The following is a 26,949-nucleotide window of genomic DNA, read 5'->3' on the forward strand; positions in this document are numbered from 1 at the left end:
GCATTTTTAGTGATGAGACAGTTCATTCCTCACTTTCCTTTGATCAAACAACACGGTGAAGTCTTGGTCCAAGCAACTCAAAACCTTGCTTCCCATGAGAAGCGCGATGACCTGAAAGTACTGGCCAGAAGGTATAAAACTGAAATGAAAATTCCCCAAAAAAAAAGACTTGGGAATTTATTATTGTATTTGTGGGAAATCTTTTGACTAACAAACATATATCATATCATATTATCCTTATCATTTTTATAGTTATCTGGGATTGATTGAGAAGAGTAAGTCTCGTTGGGTGAGCAAAAATGTATTCCTTGGCACTGAAGAGGTAAGTAGAAAGAATAAAGAGAAAAACACTTGATATAGATATGATAAATAGTACGTGGATTTACGCAAACGAATGTTTAATTATTGATTGGTATATTCTCTGCAGCCCGAGGCAGATAAACCAGCATCGTCAACACCTGCAGCCAAAACTGGAGATAAGACGCCAAACAATAAGTCACCTACACCTCAGACAACTCCACGTAGAGAAGATAGACAGGAACGTGCATCGTCTCCAAGTGACCGTAAGCGTGGAAAAGAAGATCCGTCTAATACAACCAAAAAACCGAGAAACGATGAGAAAGACCGTGGTCGCCAAGAGCTAGCAACAAACCGTCATCGCACTGTTGAGTCATTACCGCGTGACTCACCACGAGAGGCGGCAAAGGACAACACGTTATCTACCAGAGATTCTCGTAGCACTTCTTCAAGGAATAATAATAATAATAATAGCAACAGCAATACGAACACTAGCAGTAGCAATAATAATTCCAACATTAGTAGCCGAGAAGAACGCTCAACACGAGACGATAGACCATCTCGAGATGAAAAGATAGCAAGAGATGACCGAATGAGTCGGGATGATCGTAATAATCGAGAGGAAAGGACTTCAAGAGAGGAACGACCTTCAAGAGAAGAACGACCCTCGAGAGAAGAACGACCCTCGAGAGAAGAACGCCCGGCACGAGAAGAGCGCGCGGTGCGTGATGAAAGATCAAGTCGAGAAGAACGTCCGGCACGTGAAGAGCGGTCTGGGCGGGAGGATCGTTCGTCACGAGAAGATCGTTCTAGCACGGCACCACGTACAAATAATGGCCGATCTGTAGTCGTAGAGTCTACTAGTGAACGACGGGCGCCATCTGGAAGTGCAAGAGAGGAGAGATCTTTGAGCTCAAGGCTCAATACAAGCAGTCGTAGTGTAGTTGTTGAAACAAGTCGGGAGAGACGTTCTGGCCTGACTACAAATACAAGTGTTTCTGCCCCTCCTCCTGCTGTCAATAGTGCGACTAGCTCTGCTGGAAGTAGTAGTGGACGAAAGAGACTTCAAGAAGATGATCGGGAGAGAGAAGGAAAGCGAATTAGGTAAGTCCCAAGATAACACGTGGAAAGAGATGTGATTTCTTACTCTTATTTGTGTTTGGTTTAAAAAAGGGAGGACCGTAGAGAAGAAAGACGCGATGATCGTAGAGAAGACCGGAGAGATGACAGAAAAGATCGGGACCGGGATAGAGAAAGAGAAAGAGAGCGTGATAGAGATCACCGAAGAAGAAGAAGACAGTAAAAGAAAAAGGAAAGGGAAATACAACGATATACTCCCCCATCTTACAAATACACCACATGCAAAAATATTATTAAAATTCAATTAAAAACGCTTCTCTGTCTGTATAACTTGTATCCTCTCTCTGTTTAACCCAGTGTTGATATGTTTTTCTTATTCTTCTTTGTATCCTCATGATATAAACATAATATATATATAAATTAAAAGAAGGCAGAATATAACGTATATATATATATATATATATATTGTCTATGCTAGGATTACGAAGAGAGCCGAGTATGGCCCTCTATATATTCTATGTATAACAAATAAGTACAGAAGAGGGGACTACATTCAGGTTGGTTTCTTTTGTTGTGTGTTAATGTGTGCTAATGACAAGGGAAGATATCTTCTTGAAAGATAAAGATGATGCAAGATTTTTATGATGTAATTTTTTGGTGTGTGTGTGTAATATAGCGGTAAAGGGCACCAGGTTGTGAAGTCCACTTGCCATGCCAACGATAGGCAAATATCTGTGATATCCGTCGACTATCAACCTTTGATTCAGAGGTAAGCTTGGGCAAGGCATTAGCTGAATTGCACATTGTTCCGTCAGTAAAGCACCAAGGCAGACTTGACCAGGGTTTGATGTGATGGTGGAGTATATTTCGATAAACACCATAATATAACTGGGCCCCAAATGTCTCTGGCGTGTTTGCTGTGAGTTTTAATAGCTTGGCTTGGCTATTATCCACGGGAAATCGGGTGTTCGTTTGTTTGATGATATTGAATTGGTCAACAGCGACTTCCAGCATCTCACAGACAAAAGGGGATTGTTTCTTGAAATGCAGTAAACCGCCATCGAATGGGTTTCCTTCCATAGATGTTTTGCAGTCACCCTGTGATATCCATTCATATTCCAATAAAGGACCCATGTCTCGTACCAGTAGGGTATCCATATCAAACCAGAGACCACCATATTGACTGAGTACCAAGAGCCTCAGAAGCATGTCCTGATTAGTATGTGTGTTATAGACATGGTTTCTCCAGTCATCGACGTAATCAGCGAGAGGGGTATTTTGGGTGAGTGCTTTGTGATCAATAGTTCGGTATTCTATGCGTTTAGGCGCCAGTTCCTGGGCCATTTTCCATTGGGCTGAGAATACCAGGGCTTTGGTGTCTGTGGATGGGACCCAGACAAACAATTTTGTACTGTTAGGGTTCTGAGTAGCTACAAAAGATCTCAATGTATCCAGCTGTTTGTCGCCAAACCCAGTGATATTTGTAGACCAATAGGTATGAAAGATAGTATCCTGTAGGACTGGTTTGATAGAGGGTTTGATGAGACCTGCAAAATCGTAGCAAGTGTCTGCTCTCCAAAGAGGAACTCCTGGTGTAATCGAAATTGTGTGGCTTGCTTGGCCATGACGGTATGGACTATTATTTGGTAGATTGAGACAGTTTGAAAGTGGATAGTTGATTTGTGGTTGTCGAGGTGAGACCCACTCTTGTGGGAATACCCTAGCATTAGCTTCGAGTCGACATGCGATGAGGAATGTTGCGATGACTATTATTACTAGGGATGCAATAAACTTGATATTGAATATTGAGTTCCATAAGGTTCGTCTTAATCGGGGATTGTTTATGGTCGTGTGGGTTGGTAGACATGAAATCATAACTGAATATATATATATATTTATATATATATATATATAAAAAGTAAGGTCTAGATGTGTAACAATAAAGGATTCGGTGTTACGACGCTGTCGATTAAGGCAAAAAGAAGCCAAGTGATACAGCAGAGAGATAATTAATAAAGTAGAGAAAAGAAGAGGAACGAAACTAATAAATGGACAAGTGAAATTGGGTTTTTAAATATGTATTTTTTTTTTTGGGAGGGGGGGAGATTTCCTTTTTCTATCTCTCCTCTTAAACACATGTATACTACAGATGCTCACTATAGCTTCTTTTATAAAACAAAAACAAAATCTCATTTATAAATGAATACAGATAAAAGGTAGATATATTTGCACGCTAATCAAACCCTTTGAGCTGGCTATTTTCCAGACTATATAAAATTAGGTTAAAGTCATGGCCAAGAGTTTAGAGAAGAAGAATATAGATATTAATGACAATAATCTAGACTGGATCTTTAAGTCTATAGGCTCCCTTTTTGTTTTTTGTATACATTTTTTACTTCAATTTCATTTTATTCTTTATTTCTCAATGTCAGCCACAATGATGTCGATTTATGGCTTAAATCTGCTTACCTTTAAGAATTTGCTTTATACTATAAGGTGCTTGTCAGTAAAGCCAATAAAGCAAAAATAAAATGTGGCTGAAATATTTAAATAAATAGATAATAAGGAGCTACTTCTTCTAGAACAAATAAACCAATAATCTACTATGATTGGATGCAGTCGATCATTCATTTGTATTCGGTAATCTCTTTTTACTACTTTCATTTGGCAAATCCTACATCCCGTACAAATCAAACTTCATCAGTTTTTCTCCAAAAAGAATTGCTACGGTGATTAGATTTTTCCGGTCACCGAACCCATCGATCAATCAATCAGTTTCTTGGTCATACAGAATAGAGAAGGGGAGAACGTATATAGGCCACTTTCATGACTGCTGAAAATGGATGCAGTTTAAAGTCAGAAACAGAAGATTAAGCGCCGACTATAATGAGGGACACTTTTGAGAGACATAATGGAAAGTTAAGCTAAAAGTGCCCTAGAAGTGTCTTGGGATAAAAGTAAAGACGGTAAAATTCTGGGTAATTTGTACCCAGTAAAGTCCGTTGGAACGATATTTTCAAATTTTCCCTGAGTAGTCCCCTCTAATAAAATAACGTTCATATCATTTTAGATATTCGCAATACGAGGTAAAAATTACCTAGGATATCTAACATTGCCTGACTTAACTAATGGCCGAAGTCCGAGTCAATATTCAAGCAATTGTTTATTAAGAAAAGAAGAAAAAAAAGTAAATCGGCAAAGAGAACGGAAGGGTTCAAGAAGGTATATCTGGCAGAAGAACTTGCCGACATGTTTGCCTACAGTAGTAATCCAACATTTGTAAAGAATAGCTTGATAGTAAGCTAAAATTCATTAATGTTGAATTCAATTAAATCCTGCTTTTAATTAATAATAAAAAAATACCCTTTTTGATTATTAAATATTTTGTTCAATGATTCCAATCTTATACAGTGAGGGGCAAAAAGAATCGCCTTTTTTTTAAAATGCCGAAATCAGCAAACGTAATAGTCTTTCTCTTTTTCTCTTAAATTAACATTTTATGAAATGAACAATCAAACCGAATGCACAAAAAAGATTACTAAGATTTCCACCAATGGACATAAAAACACGGATAATACAACTCGTGCAATCATTGTCCATGAGAGTGTTAAGAATGGCACTAGTCAGGTTGACATTGCCAAAAAAGTAGGCGTAAGCAAAGACGTGGTGAAGCGTGTTCTTCAGAGCTACAAAAAAACTGGCTCGCATATGGCTGCACCACGATCTGGTAGACATTTAAAGTTAAATGAGAGAGACAAAAGAGGAATTATGCTTCAGATTAGCCGTGATCCAACACAGCCAATGAGTACCATTGCTAGAACCTTGCCCACACCAGTTTCTGTAAAGACTTTGAGAAAGTTTCTTCGCAAGGCTGGAATATACTCTCGAAAGATGATTCCGAAACCAAAGATTTCGGAAATCAATCGTAAAAAGCGATTGCAATGAGCTAAGGAACATCCGCACTGGAAAACGACAGATTGGAATTCCGTCATCTAGTCTGATGAGTCAAAGATCCAGCTCCACGGAAGTGATGGGTGCCGGTGCGTTCTCAGGCCAAACGGCAAGGGCTTTAAGCCCAACTTTGTCTCGCCAACTGTGAAGTTTGGAGGTGGCTCCATTATGGTCTGGGGGTGCTTCTATGGAAAGGCTGTCGGAGTTTTAGACGTTGTGCCTGGAAATATCGATTCCAAGAAGTATGTTGCAACCTTGGAAAGAGCCTACCTCCCTTCTTTAAAGGCATTCAAAGAGAAAGATAGCTGGAGAAGATTTTGACTGCAAGAGGATAACGCTAGCTGCCATGTGAGTGCGCTGACAAAAGAATGGAAGAAAAAAAACAAGGTGAAACTTTTGGGCAGCTGGCCACCTCAAAGTCCAGACTTGAATCCAATCGAGCATCTCTGGGCATATCTCAAGCGTAGAGTGCGTATGAACAGATACAACCTGTATAGCATTTACCATTTGAGACATGCGGTAATAAGGGAATGGAAGTTAATCCCCCAGAAGTATTTGCAGAGTTTGGTCCGGAGCATGAACAGAAGATGTCAAGCTGTAATAGATGCAAATGGTCATAATACCAAGTACTAAAATAAAGACTCTTCTATAAAATAATAAGAACAAGTGCTTTCAACTTTAATCTGAAGTAGTTTGGGAGCTGTAAGTAATGTATTTGCTTCTTTTCTTTAAGCATGAAAAATAGATATATTTTGGAGAACAATCGGGATCTTAAAAAAAGGCGATTCTTTTTGCCCCTCACTGTAATAATGCTGAGTACATTGATACTAGTAGCAGAAAAGAAATAATAAGATTAGATATATAAGCATATTGGTTAATTATATCCTCATTGTCTCACTGTTGAGAATGATTCTTGACCTACATCACAGCACAGCACAGCACAGTACAGTACAGTACAGTACAATTACCTCAAAAAATTGTCCGACGAGGTGAATTTTCCAAAAAAGAAATCATACAGCGAATTGTAACTTTGTGCAACACTTCACATGACTTCTAGTGTCTCGATCATATAAACCTAATGCTACTTACCTTTGAGCTTAAGAACCAAATGCTTAGTGAAGAGCTAATACGTAATTTTCTAGCTGATCTACAGTAAAGATACTTGGGCTGCTTCTAAATAAATATATTTATTTAGAGCTTACATCAAGGAGTAGTGTTTCTCCTGCTCGCAACAGATATGTATAGCTGCATAAACTATGTTGTTGTACAAGTGCTTTTATTACCATGGTTTAATGCATATATTTTTAGTGTGCCTTATGTGGTATGACATCTAAGACCCAAGTTCAGATATGTACCGCATCTACATCAAGATACTGCTCTATTTTGTAACTATAACTAATAATGAATAAGGATCTTTGGGAACAAAAATCCCTTCACAATGAATCAACCCATTATTTCTTTTCGACTGACTTTGTAGTCCAAGAGGCCAAAAAAAAAGAAAGGAGTACTGTGAGTAATATCACTGTGGTAAATGGCAGAACGTATAACAATCATTGGAAATCAGATCGCAGTGTAAATTGAAAATGGATAAGAAAAACAAAATTCAATCTTCCACTAGATAACGCATCGTCTACTGTCTTTAATTCTTGTACTGGGTTGAAGAAGTTTGAAAAAGATGTCTTGCCATTGACTGCAAAAACAGGGTGGCGTAAAAAGTAAATTATATAAAAGAGAGAGAAATTGGTGCTTAATTAGAATTAAACCATAAAACACACTTTCCCGGAAAACTTGCAACAATTCACTAAAATTGGCCTTTTTTTTCTCTTTCTATAGGATAAGCAGCATACCAAATGATATATAGAAAAACCCAAGATTAGCTCTCTTGGCACAAGATACTCAGCAGTAGAATCTAAACTATTCTGAGCCAATTTTTTTCTTTCTATTATGAATTAAGCTAGTATTTAAATCAAATTAAATAAAGTGAAATAAGAAACGTCTAACCAAGTCTCCACCAAAGTGTGTCGGATAGTCTTTGTCAATAAGAGACCATTATCATAATTCCAATAGAGAAAGAAAGAAAGAAAGAAAATAGGATTCTGACTACTCTTCTTGTGGATCCCTAACCTCTTTGGGTTCAGCAGTCACTTGCAAGATTCCACTCCATGAAAACCATCTTGTCGTGGCTGGACAAGCTCCCCTTCCAGAGGCGTGTCACACTACTTTGTGACTTTTTAACCCATCATAATCGTACTCTAACTTTCTCTCTCTCTTTCTCTCTCTTTCTCTCTCTCTCCCTTTCTCCCTTTCTTCAACCAGGACTTTCTAGTCTTACCTTTTTTATTCTATTCTATTTTTTTTTTTATTATTTTATTATTTTATTTTACGTTCAGCCAAACGCTTGACATTGACCGTAGATTCTTCTTCCTCTCCTTCTTCTTTTTGTTGCTGTTGTTGTCTTTTTTGCTTTGTTTTTGTTTTATCATCAAAAAGTTGATAATTTGGCCATTCTTGCCGAATTAGACAATCACTTTAATCTTCTTTGCTAATTCTTATCCTCTCTTCTTCGCGTACTAAACGCCAATGGGCACGACGAAAAGTCGTAAAGCCAGGCGGAACGACTCACGACCAGTGGCATTCTCATTTTTATCGAACATTTCTCTTGGAAGCGAAACCGAACGACAACCAAAAGACAGCACAGCCTTTCAACCGCTACAAGACGATCTTGGACTTTCATCCGATGGACGTTCACCTGGATATGGAATTGATTACGGAGAATATCCGGACTTCATCCAATCATCCGCAGGTCGCTCTGGTAAAAAATAATAGTAATTTATACATTACATTAGTAAATTTGTCAAATGCTGCATTATGAAAAAGAAAAAAGAAAAATTATATACATATTTAATTCTTGTTTCACATCTTGCATCTTGAACTTTTTTTTTTTTTTTAAAAATAAATAAATTGTATTATATTATATTATATAGCTCCTTCCCTTCACTCGACCGACAGCAGCCTATCCGCCGATGACGAGGTTCCAACCAGCGTACGAGTGGGCCCAACCGATCGCCTATCCACAACCGCTCCACCCGTTATGATGTCGGTTTCTGCACCAGCCGCTATACTGGCTGAACCCGATCATAGAAAAACATGGAACTATTGGAACGAAGCCGATGGAAAACCAAAACAATCCTCTGACTACGAGGGGGGTGATGTACACCACCAACTTACCCGAGACGACAGCGATCGTCCAATTGCGTCCGAGAAGATTAAGAAAAAGTCTTACCGTGCCAACAAAGAGGTACACAATATACAATATATATATATATAAAATTAACATCTTTTTTTTTTCTAATAGTCCAAATCTAATGGACTAGGCATTCTCTCGGTCCTTCGTTATTACACTGACAAGATACGCCATCCGGCCGGAAGGAAGGCAGATCCAGTGATTAACCGAGGATATGTGTACGTCTTTGATAATTTTATTAGAGAGAAGCAAGTCATATATATATATATATATAAAAGAATAGATTATTTGACTGACACATATAATTAATCAGTCAACAGCAATCATCAAAGCAAGATGCATCAAATCGTGGGTTAATCGAAACTTACGGTCACTTTTTAACATCCTCTGGCTCATTAAGGTATGTGTATAAATGTTATTTATAGTGTATGTGTGTGTGTGTATTTGGTCTTTCTTTTAAGGCAACCTGCAGCAAAAACTTAATATAAATTATTATTTTTGAAAAATAAGAAATGATACCGACGAGCCACATATTACTGTAGAAGGTGGTTATGACGCTCACTTTCTTGAAGACCCACTTTACGATCAAGCTGTGATAAATGCTCAAGTAAGTTAAAGTAAATCAAGACAAATACAAAAGGACCAACCAAACTCATGACATCTTAGACATTAACTGGACAGCAGATGAAAGCCTCTGATATAAAAAGAGAATTAAACGAGCAATTTCGCCTGACTCATCCAGAACTTGCACCTGAAATTACACTCAGCAAAATCAAGGCAATCAAAGCTCACTTGTTAGAAATCGGCAGAGAAGTAGATCTGGAGGTATCAAGTGTAGCTCATGCTTACGTTTACTTTGAAAAGCTAGTCATCAAGGTAAGAATATAGAGATATCAATATCAATATATGTGTATTATACTAACATAACAAAATAGAATATCGTAACCAAGAAGAATAGAAAACTTATTGCAGGTAAGCCGATACAAATATAGGGATCTTTATTGTTGGCATTATACTAATTTCATGTTTTATTTATATTAAAATTATATTTATATTTATATTTAGCCTGCTGTTTACTTTTAGCTATAAAGATAAATGAAGCAAAGGAACCTTGGGAGCACCACCTATTAGATGTGTGTATATAAGTGTGTACATGCATGTATTGACCATCTTCTCTCTAAATTATTATTATGTAGGTCATGGAGGATAGATTAGGCGTTGATGCTGAACAGCTACACAAGCATGAATTTGCTGTGTTTGCTGATCTTGAATTCAATCTTTACATCCCAAAGCGTGAATTTATGCCTCATTTCGAACGAATATTTAAAACGCTTGGTAAGTTTTTTTTTTTTTTTTTTGGTTTTTGTTATTTCTGTGATGATTTGGGTCAGTGCTCCATTACTCATAAAATTCTATCTATGTGAATCTGTTTATATTAGAGCACAAAAGTATGGAAGATTATCTTGGTCCGTCACATTTTTATGAAGGTGAACTTAGGCCCAGCGTGGTCTAATGAGTTCCTGAAAAAAAAAGTTTATACAAAAAAAGTGCAAGGAGTATAAAAATAAGACGAATAATAAGAAGTAATGTAAATCTGTCATATATATATAAAAAAGACTTCTATCATTACTATTTGAGGAAAACCTTGAGTGAGTGAATGAATAAGCGGTTGTGCCTGTATGCTTGTGTGAGAGTGAGTGCGTGAGTGCGTGAGTGAGTGCGTGTATGTGCGTGAGTGTGCGTGCGTACGAGAGAGAAAGAGAGAGAGAAAGAGAGTTCTTGCGTGTGGGTTACTTGTGAAAGAGATTATTTTGTTTTTCTTTTAGCATTGAATTTGTTCCATGCTCTCAGGGAGATGACTGCTTGCATGAAGTATTTGAATGGAAAGAAGAAGAAAAATAGAATAAGAAAAAAAATAAGAAAATAAGAAGGGATTAGGTAGCAAAGGTAGCAAAAACAGAATAGAAAATACTTCTTTATCTAACTATCTATCTTCTCTCTAGGGTTTTAACCCAGAAGACGCTGTGTCTTGTAGACCAATATGAGACCGCTGTTCAAGGTCTGGATAGTACAACATCTCATGGTGATTGGGCGTATGCTGTGTTTCGTGGGGAACGGCTCTCTGTCGTGTCTGGGCTACCAAAGGCATTGTGATTCCTGATGACGAGTGGTTAATTGAAGGAGATTCTGGTTTGTTAGAAGACAGGGACTGTTTTATTCTGTGGATCCAGCGCATGAAAGGACGAGAAGGAGGAGGAAGCGGAGGAGATATGGGCTTTACGGTTTCTCCAAAGAGACTCTCGTTGTCAAGTGGTAGTTGTTGGTGGCTTCCACTCGATTCGCCTAGTCCAAGAGGTATAGATCGTCTTTCTGCAGCCTCCTTCTCCTCTTTGGCAGTCGGCCACGCGGTCGAGTCGGATGTTAAGCTGGTTGGATTTAGCACGTTCATCTCCTGTTCGATTTCCGCTTCTTCTTCCTGAGGGTGGGAGGGATCTGGTTTGGAGCTCAGAAGATAAACACCGTAGATCAAGACACCAATGCCACCAAACACTAGTGCAATAGCCCACCCAGGATAGTGGCTGATCTCATCCAAATAGATGATGGTGTTGACTAGCCCCAGTGCAGTGTATGTGCCGTAAAACACAGGAACCACTACTACAGAAGAGTAGAGCTTTAAAGCACTATTGAGGCAGTAGACCTAAAATAACATTTTTAGATTTATTAAAATAAATAAAAAAAATTAAAGAATAAAAAAAAAAGGAAGTATCTGTCAGCTGGCCTGACGAGAATAGTATTTTCTTAAACTAGTCTTGTATTTAGCAAGTAATAAGAATCCCATTACTATTACTTTTGACTACCTTTAAATTTTTATTTTATATAAATGATTTATAAAAGATCATACCTGTAAAACAGCCGTAACAATCAGAGCAAGAATTACAAATCTACTGGTGTTGTCTGTGAATTGATTGACTTGTGAACTGACCGAAAGCGTAAACAGTTTTACACTGCAGTAAATGCAAATGCAAAAGAAAACACCCCCAAAAAAGAAGAAGAAGAAGAAGAAGAAGAAGCAGTTAGTTTTCAAGTAAGTAAAAGACCCAATGATTGTCTTTCTTTTTTTCTATAAAAAAACAACAACAAACAACAAAAGGTAGGGGATTTGCTTTACCCGCTCTTGGCTAGTAAAAGTGTCTCGCTGGCTAGCATGCCGCCATCCAAGCTGAACATCAGACCAATTAAGCGTCTCATCTTCTTGTCTTTCATTCCAGCAAACAAAGGGTTTCTTCGTTTGCGAGAGCTATCAGCCAGCGCCCACCGAGACCAGATAGCAAAAATTAAGCCAGATATGGTAATGATGTTAAGGGCACTAAAGTATATGATAAATATCGGACGCATAAATAATGTCTTGAGATTTTCGAGCGAGATATTCTCTTCGGCTAAGAATGTCAGATAAGTATATATAATATATATATATAAAGATAGCAGTAAGATGTATGAATGTACGAATGTATATATGTTTGGTTGGAGATTCTTGGGTCTTGGTTTATACTTACGGTCGTCACCATTATACATTCCACCAAAGACTACAATCCAGATGACAGAGGCTACAACAACACAGGTGCCTAATACATCTTTGCGGGTAATCTTTGTATTAACGAGCATTTTTGCAAATATGAAATTGTAGATCAATGCTGCACTTCCTAAAGGAGCTACCCACTACAAATGAAGAAGAACAAAAGGATTAAAACCCCCTTTGACTCATTAGTCTATCTGCAATAAACACCCCTCTATCATCTCCTGTAAGGCAAGAAGCAATATGGATATATAGATATATAGCTATATAGGCTGGATCGTCACACCCTCGATTTATCACAGATCATTATATGTCTTTAATGGGGTTTACCTGGGTCTTGAGATAATCTATTAAAGATAGGCAAAACAAAACAAAACAAAAATTGTTTAATATGCGTATTTATTTTTTATTTTTTATTTTTTATTTTTGTATGTGCCTTACTGAGTGCTATGGTGCTTCCGATAAGTTGACTTCCAATATATGTGTAGAGTCCAATATGCCACAAAGGGCGACCACAGTCATTCCGTTGTTGATCTGCATCTCGTTTAGATTCCTTAACATGATCCAATTTGAGAATGTTTAGCCCAAGGGCATCCAAGAATGAAGCAGCTAAGAGATTTGGAATCAGTATGGTTGCTTAGAAACGTATTATATATATATATATATATATATATTATTATTATTATTATTTTTACCAAGAGAGACAAATATGCCAATCACAAAGTTAGTGACGGAATCTCCGCCAGCCATTGAAAGACTGAAGAGTTGGGCAAAAAGGATAAAGAAGAAGATAAAGAGAAAGGAAAGTGAGGACAAGAAGAGAGAAAGGAAAGGGGTGGGGGGGTTGGAGGGGGGTGAAGAATAGGTGAAGGGGGATATAACAGGGATTAAGGGAGGAATATTATAATAAGATATCAAGGGATTGTGTAGATATATTTATATACAAATGTGTGTATTCATGTAAGGTCTAAATAAGTATCACTAGTACATGTTATCTACTAAAATAAAATAAAATATCCTAAAATTCATTTATTTAGGTGAAATAATCAATATTGTCCTTTGGGCTGACCAAAGCCATGATCAAGTATGGTCTTGGTTCTATTTCATACATATTTAAAAAAATAAAATCATCTCCTCATATCTGCACCTTTAGCACTCTTGCTATCAGAAAATACAGGCCAAATTACTGGACACTAAGCAGATCAAGTCAACAGAGTCAACCAGAAAGATCATTATTTTTTTTGTATGTAGAAAAAGGAAGAGTAATTATATATGTGTAGGCATTATGAAAGTTAAAAAGAAGTTAAAGAGATCAAAACAAATGAAGAGGGGAGGTTGAGCTAGTTTTGTGTGTGTTTTTGTGATTAAATATGTTTTTCTGCGGGATATCGGTAGTGTTCTGCCTCATCCTCAGCAACAGTTAAAGCCAAATCATCGACTTCTTCTTCTTCTTCATCCAGCATAGGAGGACCTAGTAACCATAATCAAACAATCGTTAGTATCTTGGTCAAATAGAGAGAAAGAGAGAAAGAGAGAAAGAAATTGGTTCTAAACTAAATCACTCGATTTTATAACACCAAAAGAAAATAATAATAAAAAGAATAATACTAATACTAATACCAATACCAATACCAATACCAATAAACTTACCATCCATGCTCATCTCAAGATCAACAATTGCAATTGGTGCACCGTCTATGTAGTTCACACTGTTTCTATTACTACGGCCGTGCTCTTCGCGCAGTTTCAACGTAGGTCTTCGGCCCAAAGTAGGGCGAGACGAAGGAGCCGATTCATGCTTCACAGATCCTTGCAGTGGAGCAACCGGGTCACATTCGGTTATTTGAATCGTATGTTCTTCTTCTGATTGATCTTGCTGTTGTTCCTGGGATTGCTGTGATAGCTGTAATTGTTCCTCTTGGTATTGTTTTTCTTCGTCCTCAAGCATTCTAGGTGCCGCATCTCCGTCTTCAGTTGTCCAGAAGATGTACTCAAATTCGCTCATAAACAAGTTGAAAATGGTAGCCGGAATGCCCAGTGTAGGTGCAAATACAATGCTAACATTGCGCATCGTCATCTTATTCACATCCGCGTTCTGAACAACGCATATCAAATGTGCAGTCAGAGCTCGTAGAAGAGTGTAATTTGCAAGCGGCAGAAGCGAAACCAGGCGCCCAAGTTCATTCACTCGATCCTTACGATCCAAGAGATCTAGCATAGTATATTAATTAAAAACAGAGAGAAACAATATGTCTTTTCTATAAAACCTACCAATCACATGTAAAAAGTCGGTGCGATGTTCTCTGGTCAATACGCTCGTTGGTAGTTCACGCAACCACATCTTCAAAAGTCCAGCAATCGCATGCACATCATACTCTTCCTTTGAAGCCAATAGGTTCACATCTCCCTCTAATAAAATAAAATAATCAATTAATCAAATTCTTTCTTTTCCTCCTTCATAAAATCTATTTTCATACCTTGATCAAAACGCTCCTTAAGAGATTTCATCATCATATTGCTTCCACTCAAACGGTACAAGCCTTCTTCAAGTACAGCATTCTTAGCATCCAGATACTCAATGCATCTAAACACAACAGCCGGCAGCTCGTATTTTTCAGAAACTCGTGAGACCCGAACTGCTTCTTCGAGAGGGACTCTAAAGACCTGTTTGGATGGTTTGTGAGTTCCATCTTCAGAAACCTTTCCGCGTCCCGGACGATCGCTAGACTCGTTGTTCGTCCGTGACAAAAAGCTACGAAAGCCAGAAGATGGATTAGGGAGTGCACTCCCACGAGATGAGTTTTCGGTAGACGTCGATGGGCGCATACTAGGTGGAGCTACTGCCTCTTGCTGTTGTCCTGACGAATTACTGCTATTACTATTACTATTACTATTACTACTACTAAACATTTTCTTGCCCCAAAAGGTCATCCTGTTTGCTTTGTTTTTTGTCTTTTTATTATCGGGCAAGTCCAAAAGATTTTCAGTCGACTCTTCGGCTTCACGACAGGATCCAAGTCCGGCTGGAGGTGGGGCGCGCTGATCGGATACAGCCACACCCACACCCACAGCCACAGATCCATGTTCTTCTTCTTCGCTTACAAGATTAGCCATCGAGCTTCGACGCTGGATAACCGGACGAGGGTGTAGACCGCGTGATGAGGGCTGTTCCAAGCTGGTTCTTACAGAGTATGAGGCATGGGGTTGGTGGTGATGTGGGTGTTGAGGGTGTTGTTGGTTGTCGATACCTGGCCAGCCAGCGGGAGTTACCGAGTTTGGGAGAGATGTGGATAGAATCGAAGAATCTGTGCTTTCGCTAGAGATCGAGGGTGTCAGATTGGCTGTGATTGGGATAGGCTCAACTGTACTATCAGACAAAGAAGGATTGGGGGTCTGCATGTTTGGTACATTGGTCAGCTTTTCGACATCTGCCGGATGCTCCAACTTGAGGTTGCTGATAGGCGTGGCTCCAATCGTCCGGATCTCTCCTTTAGAAAGCTTGCGTGGCTTTTCGACCTTTTTCTTCTTTTCGCTTGCCATCTTCTCTTCTTTTTTAATTTCCTTTTCGTCAACGACGATATTCTGGAACAGCACGTCTACCCACTCGTCTCTTTCTTCGTCTGATACGGCACACAATATGTGCTTGTTTACATGAGATGACCCAGCCCGTTTCTTCTCTACAATAAGGAAAGCATGGCGATAGGCATTAAACTCGTCTACAGATGTCATTCCAGGTGTCTGCCGACCGATCTGAGCATTGGTTAATCGAATGGTGCCCAAATGAATTCCATCTTTCTATAAAAGGAAGAAAAACCATAAATAAATAAATACAACATAAATATATTTTCCATTTTTGTTAATAAAAAGTGTATGTATATATTTGGAGAAAATACCTACAGATTCAAAATAGTCTAACATCGAACCATTAAGGACGAAATAGCGTGTCTTCCATCCTCCAAAGTTTTTCCCGCGCTTCGTCAGAAAACCTTCCTTGTGACCGGAGATCTAAGAAGCAATTACAAAAAAAAAAGAAGATGGCAGGATAGGATTAGATGTCTTATTTAGAACGTCGCCTTGTCTTATTTACGGATACATACACGGAATGTTTCACGCTCGATCACGTTTGTACTGAGGAAGTTGCATAAATCAGTGATGTCTTCCATTGGAAGGCTAACAATATGCTGTAGGTATAATTCTAGTGCGTGCTAAAGAAAACCAAAAAAAAATAAAAAAAATAAGATTTACATCTAAAAGAGAGATAGAAAGAAAATCTATTGAAGCTAAACCATGTACTTTATTATGCTGTGCTAGGCTATGTTACACTTGTTTACCTTGCGCAGATCAACCTTACTGGGAGCATTTGTGGCAAAAAGAGCCTTGTCAGGTAGTTTACCTATCCTGCCTGCAATAGCTCTGTTACGCTGTGTCTTTAACTAAACATTTACAATATACACAATAAAAGTTGCCTTAATTAGCAACCTCATTTATACTCTATCTCTCTATCTCTATTCTTTTTTTTTCTATAAGTAAATAATAATAATAATAAATTGACTGACTGACTGACTGACTGACTGACTAATTAATTAAATTAATTAATTAATTACCTTGGAATCAAGGCCAAGAAAATCAGAATAAAGCTTCTCAACTCTCCAGAGTTCTTCATACTCTTCATAAAGCTGAGATTCATCCTCTGGCCCAGGGTGTTTTTTACCGACAGAGATAGTGAAAGAAATGACTTCTTTACCCCGGTCATTCGTCTTTATATTGGATCCAACAACCTTTATGGAGATATTGGCAATTCCATCTGCAGCAAGCGAATTCATGCCATCCTGAAGCTGTTCTGCAGAGAGCGGGCTTGCAAGAAAAGGCTCCTGAATAAATGGCACTTCAGGTGTTCCATTAGCCATCTCAACACGCATGGTCGGCCATTCTTCCTGTCCTGATTCTGTGGTAGGAGATACGATATCGATCGGAGTGTTGTAATATATCTTACTCTCGCGTTTACGATTCGAAGATCCTGTGGGTACATGCAGCGAAAGAACACTGTCATGGGCAAAGGGCTGTTGCCCAGTGTAAGTCATGGGCGGTGGAGAGGCTGCCCTGATTGTGGGGTCGTGTTCAAGAGCAGTGCGCGGTGGTGGCATCATTGAATCCCGGGCGCGTCCGGTTCTACGGTTGTCAAGGGTGGACGTTGACTTGCTCTGGGGAGGTACAAATAGACGTGGTTCAGCTGAGGGCGAAGATGGACACAGTGGTGAGGTAGAGGGGGGTGATGCAGTAGCAGCCCTGGACATTGGGACACTTTTGGGATTATCTTTTTTTGGACCGTTGGCAGTCTGGTATTTGGCAAACAATAGAGCGTCCTTTTCAATTATGGTACAGTGGGGTGATGTTGGAGTGATCTGGCCAGGAATAGGCGAGCCTGGAGGTGAAAGACAGCACATGCCTTCCATATCCAATGGTGCAGCAGCTGTTCCAACGGGCTGGGTCTCCATGGGATTATCGAGTGAGAAATTAAGTTGTTTTGGGCGTTGGTGCTGAAGCTGCTCTTTGTGTGCCACCTGAGCAAGCTCGCTCACTTCTACCATCTTTGCACTCTCTTTGAAAGAGCGATAGGGCGAACGTGGAGGCGGCATAGGGCTGGCATGAGATAGGTCCCGGGTGGATAGTGTATTTGAAACCACCGAGTCGGTTGGAGATGAGTAACCATCGATGGGTGTCATTGCATCCTCAGACTCTGCGATTTCTTTCATTGCCTGAGGCGAGATGAGGATCGATGCCACTCTAGGTTTCCGAAGTATTTCTCGTTCTAGACTATCGACCTTGTCGTGAAGACCATCTCGCTCGGCTGCTAATCGAGCATTGTCTTTTTGGAGGGATTGGATCATCACTCGCTGTTTCTCGATGATTTTCCATAATTGGTCATTCTGCAATCGTAAATGAATCACTTCGTCTGGTTGTCCGTGAGCCACTTTTTGTTGGGACATGGCAGCTGTTGTGTAAAGTTAGATAAATGAAATATATATAAAAATAAAAATAAAAGAGTGGAAGGGGTGGTTGGAGAGGAAGAAGAGGTGGGATATGTCTACAATGAAATAATTAGTCCTTAGCGATAGAGCTAGAGAGCAAATAGTCTTGTAGGTTACAGAGGGAAGAATTTAGGGTATTTTAAAAAAAAATTATATAAAAAAAAAAAGAGAGTGAGAGGGCCGTAAAGACTTTGCCCCGCCTAATTCATCATCAAACGTAAAAAAATAAAAATAAAATAAAAATAAAATAGGCATGGGCATGGGCAAAGTTGAACAAAAACTTGTGTCTTTGTCGTACAAAGTGAAATAGTAAATTGAGCTCCATTTTAAGCAGCTCATTTTGTGGTTGTTGGACTTTAGAGCCTTAATTATAGCCAAGCGCGTAAGAAAGATGGCTTCTGTTCACATGCCTTATCGTCAAAACGAACTGTCCTGGACTAGTCGTACTTTGTTCAAAAATAAGACCCAAAATTTAGATAAATTCATATGAGCTAAACTTCATTTTATTTCAATGTAACCACTGCAATCGATCGGCCGAGGCCAAGGAGGGCCAACAAAAAGAGTGATGTGCACGTTCAACTAAATTCGGAGTTGCGCTTTGTTCTTTTGCGGGATCCAAAAAAATATGAGCAGAGTACACCAAAAAGATATACTCACATGAAGATGAATTATAATTCATTATTGGGTTTAGGCGTAAAGAAGAGAGATTTGAGATGGTTGACTGGTATAGAATATAGCATAAACTACTCAATTATAGCTATGTATTATTTCTATTGAAGAAATAGCCAGAGACTTCTCTTATATAAAGAGTGAGATCTATATATATATATATATATATATATATATATATATATCACTCTAGATAAATGAAGACAATGTAGTGCGTATCACCGCTACGTTACATCGCATTCCACAAATTGTAACATGATCTACAACCAAACCTATCTCATATGCCGACAGGGCTATACAAAAGATATACAATATATTGTTCAGCACATTTATAACAAATTAACAGTCAATAAGGACACTGGAACAAAATACCTTTATTTAACCTTTGTATTTATCCTTTAAAAGATAAATATTTCAATATCGCATGTAAGACCTATTTGCCATACAATTCAACTGTTTTTCTTTTGTTTTTTCACAAAACGAGCTGAAAATTTCCAATGTCTTCTTATTGAGAAATGTTGACAAATCCAACATGCTACCAGAAATATCCAAGAGTGGCACTATTTTTAAAGAATACACTCCTGCCAAAGGACCCGTAGTCAGATTTCTTGATTTTGAATCCCAAATAGATCGCACATCGTCTTTATGCTACATATCTTCCAAAAACCTTGACTTTCTTATATAATAAAGTCTAGTATGTGGTGCGACTAGGACGAGCATTGATTGTTGGTTGGATCAAATTGTGTATACCTGTTACAATATTATAAAAGAGCTTTTGGGTCAAACTGCCTTCATTCTTGAATATTATTTATGAGCCTTTTTCTCTCTTGAACTTTTACTTTTATGCTATACGTGTTCAAGTAGGCTCAGATCCGAACTTTGAGGTGGTCAGTAGTCAAATTGCTGTATTTACCAACAGTTCTTTTTTGCTTTGTTTTACATCGCGTAATATATAAACCCCCGGTATGGAAGATAGTACCATATTTATTATGATTCTGATCCTTTTTCATCTATTAAAAGCAAAAGGGATTTAGTTGTAAGGAAAAGAAGAAGAAAAGAGGTGTATTTATGGGAAAGTGACGCTGTTTCTTTATTTTATCAAGGAGTAAGCCTCTGCTTATGCCCTCAATACTCTCCCTTTCTTAAACCGATTGAAGAATGTTGGTCTAAAATAATAATAGAAATAAAAGCGTATTAAAAGAGACACACCAAGCTCTAGCTGTCTGTAGGGTTGTTACCACAAACGATTGTCTTGACAAAGAACTCGGTCTTGTTTGATAATCTAATAGAGTTATCTTTACTTTCATATCTAATTTTTCTTCTTCTTCTAATTGGTCTAAAAATATTTACTATTATTATTATTGGAAAAGACAGGTTTAGTAGATCAAAAAGACAAAAATACAGGTTAAAGATTATTATTATTATTATGATTTATTTATTTTTCTTAAAAAAAAATAAAGGCTTTTTAGCAAACGTAAATCATGATCGTAGACCATATCAAGGGAGTACTCATGGATGTGCATTCCGTTTGGAAATACTTAGTGTGTCACTTCCTGCTCAAGTGACGGTGACGATATATACATTGAATATATCAGCTTCTTTAAGCACCTGTCTTAAGAGAGAGCCTTGGCATAGATATTTAGGAGCATCCTTTTGGTCAGGTCAAAAATGAAACATTTTTTATTGGACAATAAGATCTCCAAATGTTTTCATCAGCCCCTCACCTTATATATATATATATATATATATATAATTATGGTTAACATTGGCTTATCAGCAGGACTTTCATTTGACAAAAAGGAACTATCGGCACGAATACTGTCATCAGAAGATGTCTCTCCGATCTCTGGGCCTTGTCAGATGCTGCGAGACATTAAAAGTACAACCCGAGAAACTTTTGACCCCTTTCTTCTTCCCTTATTCACATTAACCAAACGTCCTTCTTCGTATTTGACAGGCACGCCTAATTCTACTAGCCTTCACATGTCGCCCATGCATACAAAAGTTAACCCGGAAGAGCCACTTGTCTATTCTCTCCAGGAAACATTGTCGTCAAAATCATCTTCACTTCCCCAGTCATCTAGTCGTCCTATACAATATAATACAGTTGTTGTTAGAAGAGCTCGCACAGTCAACTATGGCGTCCTATCATCATCCCAAAAAAGCACACTCATATTATCCAATCACAGCAACCAGAATAATCACAATAATTTCGATAAATTACCATTTACCATTCCAGACTACATCACCGACAGCTTCCCGAACACATCTAATGGCTACTCACCACAAAAGAAGAGAGACTATAGTCCTATAAGACGTTATAACAGCATAAAATCAAACTACTCGACCGAACCTACCTCCAGATACAACAACCACCTGCCATCCTTGGCAGAAACCCAATTCCCAGACAGGTCGTTTATCAGTCGATCACCACCGTTTATGGATGGTCACCCCAAGATCTTCTCTCGTCAACGAGGCACCTTACGCGCCATGGCTACATCAGGCAAAAGTATTGCGATTGGGTCCCATCATTCAGTTCGGATATGGGACAGCATATCTTGTGAGCTCTTGTACAATATAGATCTGACAGTCATAAATGATCTCGGTTCAAAGGTGCGCGCACTTGCATTTGTACCCTCTTTCGACCCCCGAGATGATGGTCGGTACTTGTGGATAGGTCTCCAGAATGGAGCACTCATAATGGTAGATATACTTGGCAGAGAATTAATGGAGAAACGAACAACAAGTCATAGAGGAGCTGTAGATTTTATTTTTCGAAACAGAAACAGGGAAATATGGACAATGGACAATCATGGAATACTTAATATTTGGCCAGTTCAGCCAAAACCAGAAAACTACCATCAACCACTCCTAAAGCCAGTGAGATACCTAATTACACCCATGCTATGTGCAGTAGCCATAATTGACAGCATTATGTGGACTAGCTCCGGAAGAGACATCAGCGTTTTCCACCGAACAGAGGGTGAGATGATTCCATACCCACGTATCTTTATCTCTAAAGAGCTGGGAGATGTTACAAATATGGTACTTGTGCCGTTCCACAAGAGCAAAATATTTATTTCTCATAATAATGGAACTCTAAGTGTCTGGGATATCACATCAAGAAAAAATCTATATATTATCCAGCTCGGGAAACAAAGTATTACGGCGATGGAAAGCGTGGGAGAGCGTTATTTATGGACCGGATACACAGACGGCACGATTTCTATTCATGAAACACGATCGATTCCTTGGAGGACTATACAACAGTGGCAGGCACACGAATCAAGCGTCTTTAGTATTCGCGCAAATCTGACTGCCTTTACGCAGGAAGGATCCGCTCTTACTGTAGTTACAGCAGACAATGATGGAAATATTGGAGTTTGGGATGGACTATTAAAGAAGTATTGGAAAGGTATAAAGAATTCTTATTGGAATAAACGTGCTTGGTTCATTTGGATATTCATATTTCTATCAACTTGAGTTTTGACCCACATATTGCAATTTTCTTTTGTTGTTTTTGCTTTTGTAGAAAAGAAGATGCAGGAATATAGAAAAGAGTATTGCGTATATAGGGACACACACGTCTTGAACTGCTCTTGGAACGTGGATGCCATGAAGCCAGATAAACTAAGTGTGGGAGATCAGGAAAACATAATGGAGTGGCTCAGCAGTCAGAATAAGCCAGATATTATTGCGATTGGTATGCAAGAAATGGTAGATTTGTCATCAAAGACCAACACGGCACGTAAGTCATATCATCAACCTTCACCTGCCCTCTCTTCTTTGCTTTGCTTTTTTTTTTTTTAAAATAATAATAATAATAATAGCCCTTGGTTAACTAAGATGATAATGAAGACAATAAAAAAAAAGATAACAATATCCTTGATAGTAACACTCTCTTCATTCCAATGATATTTGCATTTCAGGTATACTCCTTAATTCTTACAAAAAGACAGAGCCATTACAAGACACAAATGAACTCTTATCTCACCGATATAAGCTGTGGTACGAATACCTGTCGCAGGTTATTGAAAAGATCTACGGTGTCAGAAGCTACTCCGTAATCAAAACCGAACACCTTGTTGGTCTTTTTAGCTGCATTTTTGTCAAGTCCACCGAAGAAGACCGGGTTCGCCAATGCGAAGCCACTGTGATCAAGACTGGACTCAAATTCATGAAAAAGAGTGTTCATGGCAACAAGGGCGCAGTAGCCATTCGGTTTTTGTATGACCACACCTCCTTTTGTTTTGTAAACTGCCATTTGGCGGCTGGACAGAACCACCTACTACAGCGCAACGAAGACAGCCAAGACATCCTAGACTCGGCCCGATTTGGCCTGTACCCCTCTACGTTCTTTGGCGGCGGCGATCTTTTTACGCATGGCACGGACGGGAGTCAAATATTGGACCATGAAGTGTGTTTTTGGAGTGGTGATCTAAACTACCGAATCAATTTGGGTCGTGAAAGAGTACTAGAGCATTTGGGCAATCCAAACAAGCTTGCGGCCTGGGATGCGCTTCAGGCCCAAGATCAACTAACCCAGCAACGCCAAAAGAATCCAATGTTTGCTCTCTATAATTTTACCGAACCACCGTTGATGTTTGATCCGACCTACAAATATGATGTGGGCACCCAGGATTTTGATAGCTCGGAAAAAAAACGTATACCTGCATGGTGTGATCGAGTATTGGTCCGGGCGGCAGATTGTGTGGTCAAGAATACACACTACAGGCGCCATGAGGTACTTGCATCTGATCATCGGCCTGTAAGCGCTGCGTTTTATACAAAGGTTAAGCAAGCTGATGACAATTTGAGGGATACTGTGGCCAAGAAGGTGGATATGGAGTGGTATATTTACCTTGTCCGATTTGAAAAAGAACGAAAGGCCAGGTACGTCGCCGACTATGGCCTTTGCTCGACCGAAAAGGCAATACGACTGCTTGATACATTTAACGGTGATGTTACCAAAGTTGTATCCAAGCTGTTCCTCGAGAAAGAAGAAAATAAAGCTTTGTAATAATCTAAGGATATTGTAAGCACTATAAATCCTAAATCCTAATCCTAATCCTAATCCTAATTCTAATCCTAATTCTAATTCTAATTCTAATTCTACCCAACATATCCCTTAATCATACCAACATAGCATATATCTAGCGTGTAATTCATATATTATATTATATATTCAAAAAACAATGTACCCTAATAATTTTGTATAATTGATCATTTTGCCTTTGTAACCCTGCCGTAGTTTTCCCATATAATTATGTATCTTGTTATAATAGGCAACCTCATTTTGTATAAAGAATATTTTGAAGCACAAAATACTAATAACAAATCCAGTTCAACCTTGTCTTTTTCTTTTTTTTTCTTTTCTTTTGGGCATCTCATTTTACCATAGCCATTTGAATGATAATCAATATATGTATGTACATATTAATATTAAGTAATATTACATGTGAGTTATACGGAATTCTCCTGTTATGTACTAAATATCGATAGCACCATAACATCAATACAATTAATTTACACTTCAAACTGAAGAATTGTACCGTGGCACCAAGACAGATAAGAAAAAAAAACAATAGAAAAGCCGAGGCCTAAACTTTTTTTTTACGAAGCTTCTTTTGTCAAAAGTCTATATTTTCACTGTTGTTTTCATTATTATTATTATTATTATTATTATTATTATTATTTATTTTAATTGAAAATATAATAAGTTTCTTTCTTAATAGCCGTACCAAAAAATAAAGATAAACAGATATAGAGAGAGGGAGAGGGAGATAAACTCGGTATCTAGTCTTCTCTCTAAATTATAGATAAAGGGGAGGGATGAGGAGATCTTTGTTTTTCTTTAAAAAAAATCAACAAAACAAACAGACAAATGGTCGCTAAGAATTAGAACAAAAGATCATCAAAAGCGGAACTAGAAGCATTGTTAGACTGCTGCTGCTGCTGCTGTCTGTTATTGTCAGATGAGGTTTGGTTAGATGATGCCCAGTCACTCCAACCAGCATTAGCACTAGATGTCTTGAGAGTGTTCATGGAAGGTCCAGCAGTAGGCTTAGCGGGTCCAGAAGTCTTTCCAAGTGAATCCAGGGACACAAATGATGAAGCCTGAGACCAAATACCACCAGGCAGCTCCATCTTCTTTGCAGGCTGAGCAGGTTCAGCCACAGAGGAACCATTGTTTCTCGAGGAGTTTTGTGGGGCAAGAGGCTGGGATATAGAACTTGTGCTAGTAATAGCATCGAATGAAAACTGTTGGAGAGATTGACGCTGTTGCTGTTGTTGTTGTTGTTGTTGTTGTTGTTGCTGCTGCTGCTGTTGCGTCACAACTGGTGCTTTTGATGCAGTTACAGGTGCAGAGAAAGCATCATCACCCAGGAGATCAAACAGATCATTAGTCTTAGTTGGTTTAGCGGATGTCGGAGCAGGGGCAGACATGACAGTGGTTGGCGTGGGCGCACTTTGGAAGTCATCAAAGTCATCTGTAATAATTACGTTTGTCAGCTATCTGATCCCAAAAACCAGTTTTTTAAAGAAAATAAAGATCTTGTAAATCGTCTTGAGATTTACCGTTAGTGTCAGGGGCTGCAACAGAGCCAGTTGCGAAATCTCCCCAGTCATCTTCATCCTCACGGTTGTTAGATTTAGATGACGAGCCGTACTCATCACCAAAGTCAAATAGATTGGCTTCCTTGGCTGTTTTTGGCTTAGAAGTCGACTTTTGATGGGTAGAAGAAGAGAATGACGAAGTGTCGAGCTCTCTGTGCGAAGATGTTTTAGGAATATCGTCAAAGTCATCGTATTTAGTAGTCTCAAAGTTGTTTGAACGATCGTCCTCATCGTAGTAGCCACTGCTACCACCTCCACCTCCACCTCCTCCAATACCACCTCCACTAGAGTAAACTGAATCACTGCCGAAACCACCATAACGGGAGCTTCCTCCACTTCCAATAGACCCTCTTGAGCCGTGCATGGCCTCGGAACCTACACCGGTGTACTTATTGCGGTTTGCTCTAGCCTTTTTGCGCTCAGATTTGATGAGATCTGTATTGCTAAGAAGCTCAGAAATCTCCTTGGCTCGGTTACGGACTAAAAGAAACAAAAGAAAGAAAGAGTTAAAATATAGATGATTGGATATTGTAATGTGTTGTATTGTCAGACTTTGGACTTACTGTTGATACCCTGGTCTTTGCCCTTTTCATCAATAAAATGAAAGTTTCTCAAAATCTTTATGGTTGAAATATGAGAACGAGCATCATCTACTACACGCTCAGAGCCGTTCTTGACAAGGTACTCAAGGAGAACAAGTGCCTGTAACATGCCAACAGATATTTATGCGTCAAAGATAGTTTCTTATTGGCTGTAAAATATTATTAACCTTGTATATTTGTCTCCACTGCTTTGCTTCCTTTTCAGTAAAGCGTTTGTAAAGCGCAGGCATAATCTCATTAAAGTATTGGCTGTTATGATGATATTAGAGAGAAAACATAATAATAATAAAGGCATTTTTTTTTTCATTGTCTGGTCTTACTAGTTGAAGGTTCCTTGTGCAATTTCTTGCATGAGAGTGCTAGATGCTCCCCATGCTTCGTTGTTCGTGGCCTCATGAACCTTGGCTTCCATTTCTGTGTAGTTGAGGACTACATTCTTACTGTGGATGGTTTAATACTTTATTTCATCCCGCATTGGCTTTAGTAACCATGCCAATTGACTCACACTTTGTTGATTACATCCTATAAAACAAGACAAGAGAGGCGGATGAGTGTGTTTATAAGACAACTACCAACTTCTGGATGATTGCCTACTCTGACTTCCCAAAAATCTGGGATTTGACCCTGGAATAGTGAGTTCATTTCACCAAGATTTCAAGTATATTTTTTAAATTTTTCTTTTTTTTTTCTTTTTTTTTTAAAAAAAAGGACTCTCTCTTGCACACTCGCACGTATGCTGGTTTCTTGCTTTCTAACGCCATAAAGAAACACCGATGTTTCCACCAAAAAAGAAAAAAAAAAGTTGACTGACGTCACCGGCCCGAATGAAGGTTGGGATTCTTTAAGTAGTAAAATGGCTATGTAAAGTAAGGGGTGATTGTTGTA

The 26,949-nt window shown here is 38.7% G+C and overlaps 6 protein-coding genes across 6 annotated transcripts; 2 read left to right on the top strand and 4 right to left on the bottom strand.

The window, feature by feature from the left end:
- Positions 1 to 1,758: 1,758 nt before the first annotated feature.
- On the bottom strand, positions 1,759 to 3,369 carry PHYBLDRAFT_77890 (hypothetical protein). Its single transcript, XM_018443309.1, has one exon. The coding sequence runs from the start codon at positions 3,250 to 3,252 to the stop codon at positions 2,017 to 2,019; it is 1,236 nt and encodes a 411-aa protein (XP_018292034.1). The 5' UTR covers positions 3,253 to 3,369; the 3' UTR covers positions 1,759 to 2,016.
- Positions 3,370 to 7,659: 4,290 nt separating this feature from the next.
- On the top strand, positions 7,660 to 10,204 carry PHYBLDRAFT_77891 (cyclin). Its single transcript, XM_018443310.1, has 10 exons — positions 7,660 to 8,140; positions 8,313 to 8,626; positions 8,684 to 8,790; positions 8,886 to 8,972; positions 9,083 to 9,179; positions 9,239 to 9,448; positions 9,508 to 9,544; positions 9,638 to 9,705; positions 9,769 to 9,907; positions 10,012 to 10,204. Exons 1-10 carry the CDS (start codon positions 7,909 to 7,911, stop codon positions 10,083 to 10,085), a joined length of 1,365 nt encoding a protein of 454 aa, XP_018292035.1. The 5' UTR covers positions 7,660 to 7,908; the 3' UTR covers positions 10,086 to 10,204.
- Positions 10,205 to 10,571: 367 nt separating this feature from the next.
- Positions 10,572 to 12,896, bottom strand: PHYBLDRAFT_145460 (hypothetical protein; the record flags this gene model as incomplete). Its single annotated transcript, XM_018431447.1, has 7 exons — positions 10,572 to 11,270; positions 11,475 to 11,577; positions 11,742 to 12,009; positions 12,127 to 12,289; positions 12,477 to 12,493; positions 12,588 to 12,755; positions 12,842 to 12,896. The coding sequence occupies 7 exons, from the start codon at positions 12,894 to 12,896 to the stop codon at positions 10,572 to 10,574; spliced, it is 1,473 nt and encodes a 490-aa protein (XP_018292036.1).
- A 435-nt stretch (positions 12,897 to 13,331) lies between these two features.
- On the bottom strand, positions 13,332 to 18,133 carry PHYBLDRAFT_181425 (hypothetical protein; the record flags this gene model as incomplete). Its single annotated transcript, XM_018438466.1, has 8 exons — positions 13,332 to 13,617; positions 13,797 to 14,357; positions 14,418 to 14,555; positions 14,624 to 15,941; positions 16,044 to 16,151; positions 16,244 to 16,351; positions 16,478 to 16,579; positions 16,751 to 18,133. 8 exons carry the CDS (start codon positions 18,131 to 18,133, stop codon positions 13,511 to 13,513), a joined length of 3,825 nt encoding a protein of 1,274 aa, XP_018292037.1. The 3' UTR covers positions 13,332 to 13,510.
- A 3,315-nt stretch (positions 18,134 to 21,448) lies between these two features.
- PHYBLDRAFT_87294 (hypothetical protein) lies at positions 21,449 to 23,642 on the top strand (the record flags this gene model as incomplete). The annotated part of the gene is made up of 3 exons (XM_018443657.1): positions 21,449 to 22,259; positions 22,377 to 22,592; positions 22,774 to 23,642. Coding segments are annotated over 3 exons (1,896 nt in total), but the record flags the coding sequence as incomplete, so codon positions are not given.
- An 831-nt stretch (positions 23,643 to 24,473) lies between these two features.
- On the bottom strand, positions 24,474 to 26,806 carry PHYBLDRAFT_133661 (hypothetical protein). The gene is made up of 7 exons (XM_018429585.1): positions 26,659 to 26,806; positions 26,570 to 26,586; positions 26,385 to 26,504; positions 26,232 to 26,313; positions 26,026 to 26,164; positions 25,424 to 25,942; positions 24,474 to 25,335 (listed from the first exon to the last, which is right to left on the bottom strand). The coding sequence occupies exons 1-7, from the start codon at positions 26,704 to 26,706 to the stop codon at positions 24,743 to 24,745; spliced, it is 1,518 nt and encodes a 505-aa protein (XP_018292039.1). The 5' UTR covers positions 26,707 to 26,806; the 3' UTR covers positions 24,474 to 24,742.
- Between the last annotated feature and the right edge of the window lie 143 nt (positions 26,807 to 26,949).

Source organism: Phycomyces blakesleeanus (genome assembly GCF_001638985.1).
Source record: "Phycomyces blakesleeanus NRRL 1555(-) unplaced genomic scaffold PHYBLscaffold_10, whole genome shotgun sequence".
Classification (NCBI taxonomy): Eukaryota; Fungi; Mucoromycota; class Mucoromycetes; order Mucorales; family Phycomycetaceae; genus Phycomyces; species Phycomyces blakesleeanus.

Coding starts and splice junctions, on each gene's coding strand:
- PHYBLDRAFT_77890 (XM_018443309.1), bottom strand. CDS start 3,252: ATGATTTCATGTCTACCAACCCACACGACCATAAACAATCCCCGATTA.
- PHYBLDRAFT_77891 (XM_018443310.1), top strand. CDS start 7,909: ATGGGCACGACGAAAAGTCGTAAAGCCAGGCGGAACGACTCACGACCA. Junction 8,627..8,683: donor CTTACCGTGCCAACAAAGAG/GTACACAATATA, acceptor TTTTTCTAATAG/TCCAAATCTAATGGACTAGG. Junction 8,791..8,885: donor GTGATTAACCGAGGATATGT/GTACGTCTTTGA, acceptor ATAATTAATCAG/TCAACAGCAATCATCAAAGC.
- PHYBLDRAFT_133661 (XM_018429585.1), bottom strand. CDS start 26,706: ATGAACTCACTATTCCAGGGTCAAATCCCAGATTTTTGGGAAGTCAGA. Junction 26,314..26,384: donor GCACAAGGAACCTTCAACTA/GTAAGACCAGAC, acceptor TCATCATAACAG/CCAATACTTTAATGAGATTA. Junction 25,336..25,423: donor TGCAGCCCCTGACACTAACG/GTAAATCTCAAG, acceptor TAATTATTACAG/ATGACTTTGATGACTTCCAA.